Raw genomic sequence first — 12,535 nt, forward strand, 5'->3', positions numbered from 1 at the left:
CATTATCACCTGTATAGTACTACAAACGGTTTGAGGAGTGAAAACGATGAACTAGTTCAGCATCACAATCAGGAATCATGTAGAGTGAGTTAAATTAATGTCTCAGCTGCTGGCAAGATAAAATCTCTATAGCACCGATCCTGGTGTGAGAGAGAAAAGCAGAGCTCATACAAACACACTCTCACCCTAAAGCTGAAACACAATCTCAGAGATCATTCATGTTCTTCACTCTCTGCAGGCTGTTTAACTGCAGGATTGGAGAGGAAGGCTGTGCTGCTCTGAGTTCAGCTCTGAGATCAAACCCCTCACACCTGACTGAACTGAATCTGACCTGTAATAAACCAGGAGACTCAGGAGTGAAGCTGCTCTCTGCTCTACTGGAGGATCCACACTGTAAACTACAGAAACTACAGTAAGTTATTGATTCAATGATGTAATTTATTATCTTGTATTAAAGCAGATCTTGGTGTATTTTATCTTTCTCTCTATTGTACAGTATTTGACAGAGGAAACTCCACAAGCTCCAAACAAGTGAATCAAAACAACACGTCCTGAACAAGACTGTCACCTGGACATTAATACTGATACTGATCCAGCTGTTTCATGTGTGAAGGATTTTATTAATTTTTATTCAGCCTACATTTTTTTCCAGTCTCATGGGAACATTTGTTTTAATAATTAGATTGGACATACTAACTGCACTGTAATAATTTAGTGTGAAAGTACAGTATATTCCAGGTTAATAACTGCATTACTTTCACAGTAATTTCACAGTGAGACTTCTCTTGTATTGAACTGCACTCTCAGTAATTTCTTGTAAACAAACAGCGTCATACTGTGTTTTGTGCTGTGCATATGTATGAAGGGTCCCAGCATGTAATGCAGCATGAATAAATCATGCTGTAGAGTTTTATTTTTTATAATTCTTGTTGGTTTTGTGTTTTAAGTCAGAAATTTGAATATGAATATGCTAGGTCAAAGACAACAGTATAGTATATGACAGTCAAGATCACAGTTTACCAGCAGAGTGCTCCAGTCTCAAGGAGAGAGTTTGACATAAAACATACTGTAATAAACTAAATAAATTAAATATGTAAAACATCAATTATTTATAAATAGATCTCTATTTTAACAGATCTAACTATGACCCCTCTGGGATTCACAAATCTTGGTAAATCTTTGCTTTAAATATTTTTTGCCAAGCTTTCTTCCAATGTATATTATTCAATAATTACTCTTTTGTGGTAACTTTTTTGTCATGGAAATAAAATAAAATAAAAAAATACTGTTTAATATATTTATTAAGACATATTGGGTCAAATATATCTTTACCCCTGAAAAGCACATAGTATTTTTTTTTTTCCTGTGTTAAATAGTTTTGGTGTCTTAAAGTAAGTCCAGAGGATTACACTTACAAAATAAATAAGAAATACTTCAGTTGTTTCAAGCTATCAGGCTAAATTAACGACTGCAACAATTTATCCCCTGGTCATGCCACATCCCTAGAAAAATACATGTGTTGTTTATGATAATCAGTTTATTGCCAAAGCATGGCATTTCAGGACACAATGAAAACAAGCAACAGTATCCAGCAATATCCTGTCTTATTCTTATTTGAAGAGACATGTCTTCCTTTTTTATTCTTCACCTGTTCACCTGTCATGTTATAAACAAACAAACAAACACAAACATGTTTGGTGTCTACTGAGAAGCATCACAGATCAGAATCTTAGTGAAAATAATGACTTACAACTGTGACTCAGTCCTATTACTATAAAGACAGCATTAGCATCTCTGGGAATGCAGTGATAAGATTACAAGTCAGTTTTTGGGAAATAACATTTCAAATTGAATAGAATGGGACAAATTAGTTGATTAAAATAGCTGTCTTTCATCACTCATCTTAGACTGAGTTTGATGTCTTTGGACTTCAGCTGTTGAGGTGTCTCAGGCTTTAGATCAGGAAGACATCCAAGATGTGCAATTTAATGAATGGGCTCCCAATACTAGGTTTGTGGACAGTCAGAAAGTGAGATTAGATGCAGATTGATGCATGTGACTCAGAAGGAGCAGTAGAGCATCCTACAATATGAGTTGACCTTAATTAACCTGTTGTTACTCTGAACACAAATCAACTTATTTTGCTCTAATGCATAAAATGACCAACTTATAGCACAGGCTGTGTGACAGAGCAGCACTGGTTTACATACATCCTTATTGTTTCAGTTTTCTTACCTGCTAAGGAGCTGTGGGTGCACACACACCGTTAGCGCTCAAACACACCACACTTAACCCATCGTTTACATCCCTACCATCTGTTACAGACCAAACACACACATGCACATGATAAGGGGCCTATGAGAGGGCCTTGGGTTTACCCATCACTTTGCCCCATGATGGTCATAAATACAGCATATGAGTGAAAGAGTCACGTCTGAAAAAGATGAATACATAAAATTAGTGATTTTAATATATCTACAAATATCACTGGTTCCCACAATCCTGCTACAGTTTCTTCAGTATGTGAATATTAACAGTAAAATAACATTCTGCAGCATTAATATACAGGTAATGGAAAAGTAATTTGTCTGGGAGTCAAAGCTTAAGCAATAATTTACAGCTCATTACTTTTCTCTGTGAACTAAACAATATGTGATGCATCTCACTTTATCACAAACATGGAAGCAAAATGCCGGGGTTTGTTCATGATGCACAAATATATGCGTCATTGTGCTGCAAGTATAAATTATGCCACTTTACACATGACTTTACACATAACCAAATTATGCAACTTTACACATAACTTTACCAGTGATGGGGACTCGAGTTTGAGACTCGACCTTGAAAGACTTCAGACTCGACTCGGACTCGAGCTGCGGGACTCGTGAACAATGTTTATTTTTAGGAAACAACTGATGAGCTCGCTGTTATTCCCCTCCCTCCGTTACCTATAACCTGCCCATGTAACACGTGACGTACTACGTATCTGCTGCGCGCGGCGCGGCCACACTTTTTTATTTTTATTTTATTTTAGGCGCGGCCGCCATACATTAGAGGACAACGAACAAACATGTCGACTGCTGTGCCATTCATCGTTAGCTTTGGATTTAAGGATAGATTATACAGTTGGTACATTAGTAAAACCATTACGCCTATGGAGAGTCACGTAAACCACATGAGTGTGTGTGTGCGTGCGTGTGTGTGTGCGTGCGTGCCGTGTGTGTGCGTGTGCGTGTGCTTGCGCTTGCGTGTGAGAGAGTGTGTGACCAGTGTGGTCATTGAAAATTTGTTCAGATATATGTTCTTCACAGAAAATGAGCCAAGGCCAATGAGTCTGAGTTTAAAAAATAATTAATCGTATAATTTTTCTCTTGATAAAAAATGAAAACGGGTCCTATGATCCGAACACCATACAAGGGTTAACTGCCAAACTTGTGGTGGTCGATTAACGTAATCATTTACATGCCGCTGGCTTCCATCACGTTAATTAACATTGTCTGCAAACAGGTTTCAGGATTATTGTTGATCATGTAACATTACACTGGTTTGAGAGTTTGGGATGTGTTGACTTACAATAGTTTATAAACTATGATTAGTTGCATTTTCATTGCCATTTAAGTGAAATTATTGAACTTAAATATACAAGCTTGATAAAAATGATCATTCTAAAGAAAATTTCAGATGGCTTTTGCATCTGAACTCTTCATATATTTCACATCGTTGGGTTTGTTGCAATAGTGTTTTGCATTTAGCTACAATGTGATGTTTGACCATATTAAGTCTTTCTTAATTTTTGGTCTGTACTGTACTGTGTTCTCATGCTACAAGGCAAAATACAGATAATATTAACTTAAAAGTAAAGCATTCTTGGTGTTTTTGTCATGTTGCAATAGCCTGTTTACACTGATTATATATAAAAATCAAAGCTGATACTGTATGCTAATAGATAAAGGAGTCATAATAACATATCACATGCTTTCAATTCTTTATATATAGCTATGCAGTGTTGGATGGGTCGCTGTACGTGATGCAACACTTATTATAACCAGAGACTTAATATAATAAAGAGACTTGAGACTTGACTTGGACTCTAGCTCAGAGACTTGTGAGCATCTCTGAACTTTACACATAACCAAATTATGCCACTTTACACATAACTTTACACATAACCAAATTATGCCACTTTACACATGACTTTACACATAACCAAATTATGCCACTTTACACATGACTTTACACATAACCAAATTATGCCACTTTACACATGACTTTACACATAACCAAATTATGCTACTTTACACTTTATTATGCCACTTAAATTCTAAAATGAAAACAGTTGCTTGATTATTGAAGGATAAAGGTTAACTGCCGTCTCTGATTATTTTATCCAGACACTGCGCACAAGTACAGTTTAACCAAACCTACAGCACAACAGATGAAGGCCAGGTTTGATCCTGAACCCATTAGACCTTAGAGAAGGCAGAGAGAAAAATCATAATTAAGACTTCAACATTAACTTTTTGCTTATTTTCATTTTTTCATATTTAAAAAAAAACAACAACATTATTTTGTATTTATATTTATCTGGTTACACTACACTACTTTTAGCATTATGTTTCAACTTTTATAAAGGAGTATGTTGTGTGTTTTTCAGAATGTATGCTAATGTATGTTTTACCATTTGATTCCATCACTGATCTAATATTGTCTGAGAGTCTAATTGTGTTTTTCCTTATAAATGCTACAGCGTCCATATTTTCTTCAGAAGTCAGAAAGAGCTTTATTATCAACTATGTTTACACACACAAGGAATTAGACGACAGCTTCCAGTGCAGAAGAAATAACTGATTTATTCTTGATAGGCCTGTTATATTGTCAAATGTTGCATTGTTTATGGTAATAAGTTCAAGCATGTGGCTGACCCTACAGGTTTATTCCTAAACAGATGTTCTCTCTTATAAACAATACAGTACTGTACGAACGGTTCGCGAATCGGTTCAACTGAATCACTCAAAAGAACGACTCGTTAGCGAGTGGCTTCCTGAACCCGTGATTTAGTGCCGCCTGTCGACCGACCGCAGATCGCATCTGCTCCACATTTTCTTCTGAAGCGAAGCTCCGCCTCTGAACATCGCAAATCTGTGTATGTGAGAGATGAAAGCCGTCCGGACTGTGTGCATGAGCAGTGAGGTCCTCGACCATCGCAGTCCAGCTTGAGCTTCGGTTCGGTGATGGCCGCGGCTGTGGAGAGAGGAGGGGTCCGGGCCGCCTTCATGAACCCGGGGCTCGGTGCACCCGCTCCCGCACCCGCCGCCGCTGCGCCCGGAGGATCAGCCATGTCCGGAGCTGGAGGCTCGGGCTCGGGTGCGGCGGGTTTGGGTCCCATCATGCCTGTGCCTATGAATTTATTTGCAACGTGGGAGATTGACCGCTCATCTCCGAGCTGTGTTCCGAGGTACATCAAACCTAATGCTATTGTTCATGTGTGTAAATAAAGCTTCAGGACACTAATGCATTTCGTTGCTTGCATGCTCTTCTGTGCAACATGGGCTTTAACTTGAGCATGTTATGCTGAAGGAGGTCAAAACAAAACTCGTGCATTCAGTGTTGCGATGGTGCTGTGTTATGACACATGGAAACATTAATATGTTCATTGTGTGGACAATTATGTTGGCAAGTGTCTGTATGAACACAGAAAACATCAATAGTTGACCGGATTAATGTGCATGTTTCGTAAAGCGGGTCACAGCAAATCAGATTCATGCAATGTTGTGATGCTGAAAAACGAAATATTTGGAAACATATGTCAGAGAGCTTTATATAGGTGCATTTCTTGTGTGTTTAGTTTGGTTTACATACACATAAAATCAGAAGTAATCAGCATGTTTTGGGTGTCATATAAACACACCCACTAAAGTTAAAGCATTGCAAAGACAGGACAGTGTGTTTGGATCATGCTTAGTTTAGATGACCTGAAAATGTTCAAATTGACTTTCAGAGACTGTGTTCAACAACTTTATATTTAGGAAGGGTTGTTTTAGTGCCTCATTTCAATATCTTTCTTCTGACATGCCATTTTGTCTCATCATAATTAATATAATTTTAAGTCTGAAGCAATCAGTGGTCTCAAAAGCCCTTTTGTATTCATTACAGTCAAATCAATGCAAATTTGAGCTTGTTATAATGACCATGAGTGTCATTTTTTTATAAAAAAGATGCATATTCAGGATTTTGAATGAAGTTAGTTTCAGTTATTGTCTGCTATTATCAGTTTTCAGTTTTCAAGTATGATTCTGTTATTATCGGTTATTAACAGTTTTAAATAATGCTTCATTACATGATCATAGCTGTTGGTGATTATATAGAAAACCAGCGTATCTCTTAGGGTTTAATAAAATCACTTCTGACATGCTTGACTTGTTTGTAAGAGAAAGCATCATCCCAATATTTAGAATATCAGTATGTTATTCCCTTTCCTCTTTGCCCAAAGAATTCATGTTACACATGATGCATTTTGTCCAAATGACCCAAACCACATCCTGTAATATGAATTTAAAACCCAGTTCTTCATGGAACATTTCCATGAGAGTGAAGTTAAAAGATTGGCGAGATGCTTTACAGATTCAAGCCTAGTATGTGATTTATATTAATACCTTCCTGAACTAAAGTGTTTGATTCATTCTCTTAAATTGTCATCAGGGTATTGCATACTGGAAAAAAAATCTTAATTGGCAAATTGGTTGCGAATTTGTATTTGTTTTTTTTGTTTTTTTAAATCATACTTTTTTTTATTTTTTATTAATTGACTTTGTTCAAATTCATCCAAAATCCCCAACTTTGTGTATATCAGGTTGATGAATAGGATCAGTACTCAAGCACCAGCATTTACATGCTTATGGAAGTGAACAAAGAGCAAAATCTAGTGTGTCTTCTTCGATGCCAGATTGGATTTTGTAGTTGTCAAACATTATAAAGTTAAAGCAAGCACATCCTCTGTTTGTTGTTTTAAGGGCAGGGTGTTTTCTGCTATCTTCAGATGCAGTCTTAGCACAATAAGGGATCTTAAAGACAGCAAGATTAAACAAACAGTTATGCATTTTAAATGTATGTAGTAAATGTGCATTTTGCCTAAAAACATCCTTTGGTTGTTACTATATTTGCAATGCATCACAACCTTTTTTATTTATTAATGTAGCAAGTGTGGATGTGTGCCACCTCTCTGTTGTTTTTCTGTTATTTTGGATGATGGTTCAGTACAGCGAGTAATTGTCTGACTAAAAGCAAACCTGGTGGCACATTAAGCTCCACAGAGAGCTGTGAGAACTCATGGGACCAGATTAATCAGCTCGGCCCAGATGTGTCTCGATGGCTTTGGTAATAAGAACAGGATGCTTCCTGAGACGTAGGGCGTCCCTCAAGTATCTGGACCTCAGCAGTTCACAGCTCCAGATCTGACGCCGCGGGCCGCCCCCGAGTCCTCTCAAAGAAAGGGCAAATGTGAATTATGCTCAAACTAGAGGAACTACAGCTGAGTCTCTGTACCGATCGCGGTTGGGAATCAAGAACTAGAACATATGTTCATGACCGTCAGTTTAATTAATGAGTCAGTTAATAAAGTAAAAACTATTTGAGTTATTGGAAATACTTGTTAAGCTACATGTTTTCCTTGAAATTGTGTGAGATTTCCTTAGTGTTGTAAAATTGCCTGTATATATTGCCATTTTGAGGTGTTGTGGAATGTGTGTACAACATTTCTGTTGTGATTGTGAATTAGCGGGTTAGCATTTCATGGTAAAATGCAGGTGTACGCACCCAAAATAAATATAATAATAATAAATATTTGAATTATCTTGGGCTGCTACTAATGATAATTGTTTTCTGTTGATTGCTCTATAGATTTTTATTAGTCGTTGATAGAACTATAAAGGAACCAAAATTGCACAATTCTTTGTGATTCCCATCCTTGCTAAACATGCATATACCTCTTATATAAGAAGCAATAGGCCAGTTATACTCCTTTTATCGCAGACTTGTAGGAACCTATTGATTTCAAAGCTGTTTAGCATCGGATCTGTGATTAACCGTGTAGTTTCCTGCTATTGGATGGTTTGATGTCTTTTTCATGGTACTCTTTTTAAGAGGTCATCCTCGGTATCTGACGTCTCGACGGGAGGCATTTTAATTAATTTCGGAGCGCCTCAGGACCCCGGCTGTGTCGTTTTGCTCTTCTCTCCCTCTCGTCGAGCTCAGACAGCGGTAGAGCAGCTATCACTGGATAGCGCTGATATGTTGGAGCATGTTTTTGATGAATTTTGGCATGTTCTGCCCTGGAATTGAGATATAAAGCGGCATTCGTTTCTAGTGTCCTGCTAAAAATCATATGGTCTATTGATTAAGGCAGACGTATATCATATTACAACAGAGTAACACCTCTGATAAGCCAATAGGGTCTATATAAATTAACTCAGTAAACATGCATAAAAGACAGTAAAAATGCTTCAGGAACCTGTTATTGGTTACCTAACATATGGTGAAACCCTGTTTAGTGCTTTTAAATTTGCATTATTTGTAGTTCTACTATAAAATTTAGTCAAATGTATGGTTTTCTCAAGTGAAAAATATGAATTAAATATAATTTACAGTGAAAAACAGCTAAAGGACATTCCTTATTATTAGTGCTGTCAAACGATTAATCGTTTTTAATCGATTAAAGTTTTAGTTCACATAATATATGTATGTGTACTGTGTATATTTATTATGTCTATATAAATACACACACATACAATATATATGTTGAAAACATTTACATTGAACAAAAACTTTTATTTTGGATGCGATTAATTGCGATTAATCGCTTGACAGCACTACTCATTATATTTTACATAAATAGCTGTTATCAGTAATCAGTACATGGGGTGTTTTGTGTTGCGTTTTCGTTATTTACTTCATCTGCATTGCATTATTTCAGTGTCGTGTGTTACCATGATGCTGTTTTGTAATTGTGTGTATGACTTTGTATGAGTACTGGTTATGGTTTATGGACAGCCCACTTATAATGAACTCTGAATTTGCCCTCTGTGTTATCATGGTGGTTAGCGGTAACCTACATTTTAAGTTAAAAAACTAATTGTGGTTGTTTAAGTATGAGTGTTTTAATACATTACTGTGTAGTTGCTAGGGTGCTGTGGGTGGTTGCTAGTGCATTTCTAGGTAGTTTCTGGTGTATTACTGGTGACAGTAACTTAGCAAGACTGTTCCTAAGTGGTTTCGAGGCTGTTTTGAGTGGTTGTTAAGCCATTGCTATATTGTTGCTAGGGTGATCAAAGTAATTATGGGAGACTGAGATGTGAAAACATCAAAGTTTAGATATATAGTGCAAAAACAGGCCAAAGGTTTTACAATCATGTCCTTACTGAGCAAATCAAAAAGAGACACCGTGTGTCTCGGGGGGCAGCACATGTGCATATGTGTTTCGGAGGGTCTGGTGTTTTCATGCTTGCATGCATCGAGCTGCAGAGATTGTGGCTGATGTGGTGAGAATAAACTGCGTTTGTCCTCTTCCTCCTTTTGTTCTTCCTGTGTCTATATGCATGAAGGCACAGTATGTATGCACATACTGCTCAAAACCTTGGGGTTAATTGATTTTTTTTTTATTATTAATATTGATAAACACAATGCATTATGTTAGTTGACCCATCAAAAATTATGAAAGTAGAATTTTAATTTGACGTGTATTAAAAACAGTGTCTCTCACTTAAGTGCCATTTTCTTTCATTAATATGATATGCAAATACAGTTTTTTTGAATAAACTGATAAGATTTGAAGTACACTATAAGCACAGTTGTTTTTCACAAGGGCTAGCAAGGTCCAAATCAGAGTTACCGATGAAAGCAGGATTTGTCCCATCAGGGAAGACATTTCCTTCAGGAAGAAATTACCACGACTTTCATCTCTCCCACCTTCTCTCCTTTCATCTGCTTCTCTCTCTTCCTCTCTTTATCTATCAGAGTCACTCAGGAAGATATAGCACAGGTTTCTCTCTGAATCTACTCCTCCGCAAGTGGAAAACTACCCATGAGCCCGCGGGGCATCGCTGAGAGCTGAGGTGACCAATTAGCAGTGCAGTGAGCGTGAGAGTCCTGAACTTTGATCATTTGCAGTGAAGTTACAGATCACTTACTTGAAAAAACTAAATGATATACTTTATAATTAGGGCTGATTCAGTCTGAAGTATGAGGAGCAGTAGTGATACTGGCCTCAGCAAACACCTCTAAAAATACACAATATTATAGCCATTCTGGATAGTCCTACACTGAATACATAATTCTTGTCAAATATAGTGGTAGGGAAAACAGATGGTGTGTTTGATGAACTTATAATGCCTTCTTAATTTGAGCATTCTGCCATATGAGCGCTTTTATTAACACTTGGTTTCCTAGTTTCCTTCATTATTGACTCACGTTGTGAGAGTGTGTGTGTGTGTGTGTGTGTGAAGAGGCATTCGGTTTTCCATAAGAAGTGTTTCCTCTTCAGGAAGGAGCTCCATGCAGCCTCTTCCTGTGACTGTTTGATCCATCCCAGCCGTAGTTTATATATTTATTAATACAAGATAATTAAGTCAGTGGTATAAACGTGTGAGATTTAATACTAAACAGACGATTATATTTAAAAACAACACATCTGAACAATGAAAAACAGAATCCAAAACCCTCACTCAAGTGCTCTGCTAAAGTCAGATACACTGCATTAGAGCATGATGGTGTATCTGCAGATAAATAACACAGGAGCTTATCTGAATGGACAGTTAAAAGTGACAGAGTCCCTGCAGTACCGTGACGGAGAGCTGAGATAAGAGTAGAGACTAATGCATGTTCAGTAGCCTGATGGTCTGAGGCACAAACACTGGATGAGTTACACACTGAAGTCAGGTTTAGGAGCATGAATAATGATGTTTCCTTTAGAAGACACCACCGGTAACAAACGAGGAGCACAGAGACATTCCTGTGACTCAACAAGTAGAACGTGTGTTTGAATGCATCATAATAAATAATGATGATCAAAATAACTGTGTATAATATTCATGTTGTTAATAACACTATGCATAATAGTATGACAACACACTGAGATTATTCAAATGATGAAGATGGTACTCAACTTGTACTCAAATTGTATCTTATAATAATAATAACAATACTATACATTATTTTAATTACAATACATTATTTTGGTATTATTTATCAAATATAGTATTTGTTAATATTTTGAATTTACTGTTATTTTTATATTTTCAGTTTATATTTTATTTTTAGTTTACATGTTAGTCAGTTTTTTATTAGTTTATTTTAAATTTACCTTGAATTTTTTTCAGTTTTAGTTTCAGTAATTTTAATATGTCAGCGTAACCTTATTTTAGTTAGTTGCCAAGGCAACATTTTTTTATTTAAGCATATTTCATCTAATATATCTTGGTTTCAACTACCAGCGGTGTTTTTAATAGATTTAGTTTTAGTCAACAATAACAACACTTGTGTTCCTTGTATTAAACAGCTAAATGAATTCTGGCATATAAATCATCAAACAAACACATATTTGTGTGTGTGTGTGTGTGTACTGCTATTCCCTACATTAAGGGACCAAATGTCCCCACAAATATAGTGTGTGTGTGTGTGTGTGTGTGTGTGTGTGTGTGAGTGTGTTGAAGGAACATTTTATCTGCATGCAAGAGAGATCAAGACAAAGAGCAATGCTCCAAATACCATCAGACAGCACTGAAACACACCGATCTGTGAGATCCATGAGTCACCATCACCATCTGTGTCACAGCATACAGATACGTGTGTGTGTGTGTGTGTGTGTGTGTGAGAGAGAGAGAGACAGCCGTAACACAGCACCTCACACTACAGAGCCATTGAGCTGAGCAGAAAGAGGAAGCTGTATGTCTGTGGAAGTGGGATAAAGTGAGTAAGAGCAGACGTTCATTGTTCTGAGCCGGCCGAGTGTGAGTGATGTGCATTAAACACAATGCACTGGTCAACAGGAGATTAACAGGACGCTTTTACTGCATTATCTCCCTCTTGTTCATTCCAGCAGATTCTTGATGTTCCTCTAGTGACCATTATGAATATATTAAAAATAACACCCCAGGACTGTCATGTGCAGTGTGTTGCATCATGCGTAGTGACACGGTTTGCACTGATTGGACTGTTTTAAGTATCAGAATGAGACTGATTTCATTTCATTTTAGCATCTCTAGTGGTGTGGATGTTCATAAATACTACAGCAGAGCAACCAGAACTAGAAACACCAACTAGTATCTACCTACTGTACCAGTAGAGCTGGACACACACAGCAACAAAGTACCTGGACATTTGAACAATGAAGTGACTGAGCTCAAATAAACACAGAGGGAATCAGCTCACAGTTGAGTTCAAGGAGAGTGGGATGTTAACATGATGTTAAAATGACAACACAGCGCTCCTATAAGCATAGAAATACACAGCACACAAGTATTGATCAAATATAACCGTTTTATTG

At 37.0% G+C, this 12,535-nt stretch overlaps 3 protein-coding genes across 11 annotated transcripts in view; all 3 read left to right on the forward strand.

The window, feature by feature from the left end:
• Nucleotides 1–1,415, forward strand: part of LOC306874652 (NLR family CARD domain-containing protein 3-like) — a 28,045-nt gene extending 26,630 nt beyond the window's left edge. For 5 of the 6 annotated variants that reach the window (XM_079424833.1, XM_079424832.1, XM_079424831.1 and 2 more), the window contains 2 exons: nucleotides 239–412; nucleotides 497–1,262. In XM_079424833.1, the coding sequence (XP_079280959.1) occupies nucleotides 239–412; nucleotides 497–503 (181 nt within the window). In that variant the 3' untranslated portion in view covers nucleotides 504–1,262. Of the gene's footprint in view, nucleotides 1–238; nucleotides 413–496 lie in introns of all 6 variants that reach the window. The other variant, XM_079424835.1, reaches the window with a different exon arrangement.
• Nucleotides 1–12,535, forward strand: part of LOC306874642 (NLR family CARD domain-containing protein 3-like) — a 183,660-nt gene that overhangs the window by 100,828 nt on the left and 70,297 nt on the right. The window lies entirely within an intron of this gene.
• Nucleotides 5,126–12,535, forward strand: part of LOC306874696 (uncharacterized protein) — a 29,846-nt gene continuing 22,436 nt past the window's right edge. The window contains exon 1 of one of the 2 annotated variants that reach the window (XM_079424908.1): nucleotides 5,126–5,455. In XM_079424908.1, coding sequence (XP_079281034.1) covers nucleotides 5,232–5,455 — 224 coding nt within the window. In that variant the 5' untranslated portion in view covers nucleotides 5,126–5,231. The remainder of the gene's footprint in view (nucleotides 5,456–12,535) is intronic. The other variant, XR_013784647.1, reaches the window with a different exon arrangement.

The sequence above is a fragment of the Barbus barbus genome (assembly GCF_936440315.1).
Source record: "Barbus barbus genome assembly, chromosome: 9".
In the NCBI taxonomy this organism is placed as follows: Eukaryota; Metazoa; Chordata; class Actinopteri; order Cypriniformes; family Cyprinidae; genus Barbus; species Barbus barbus.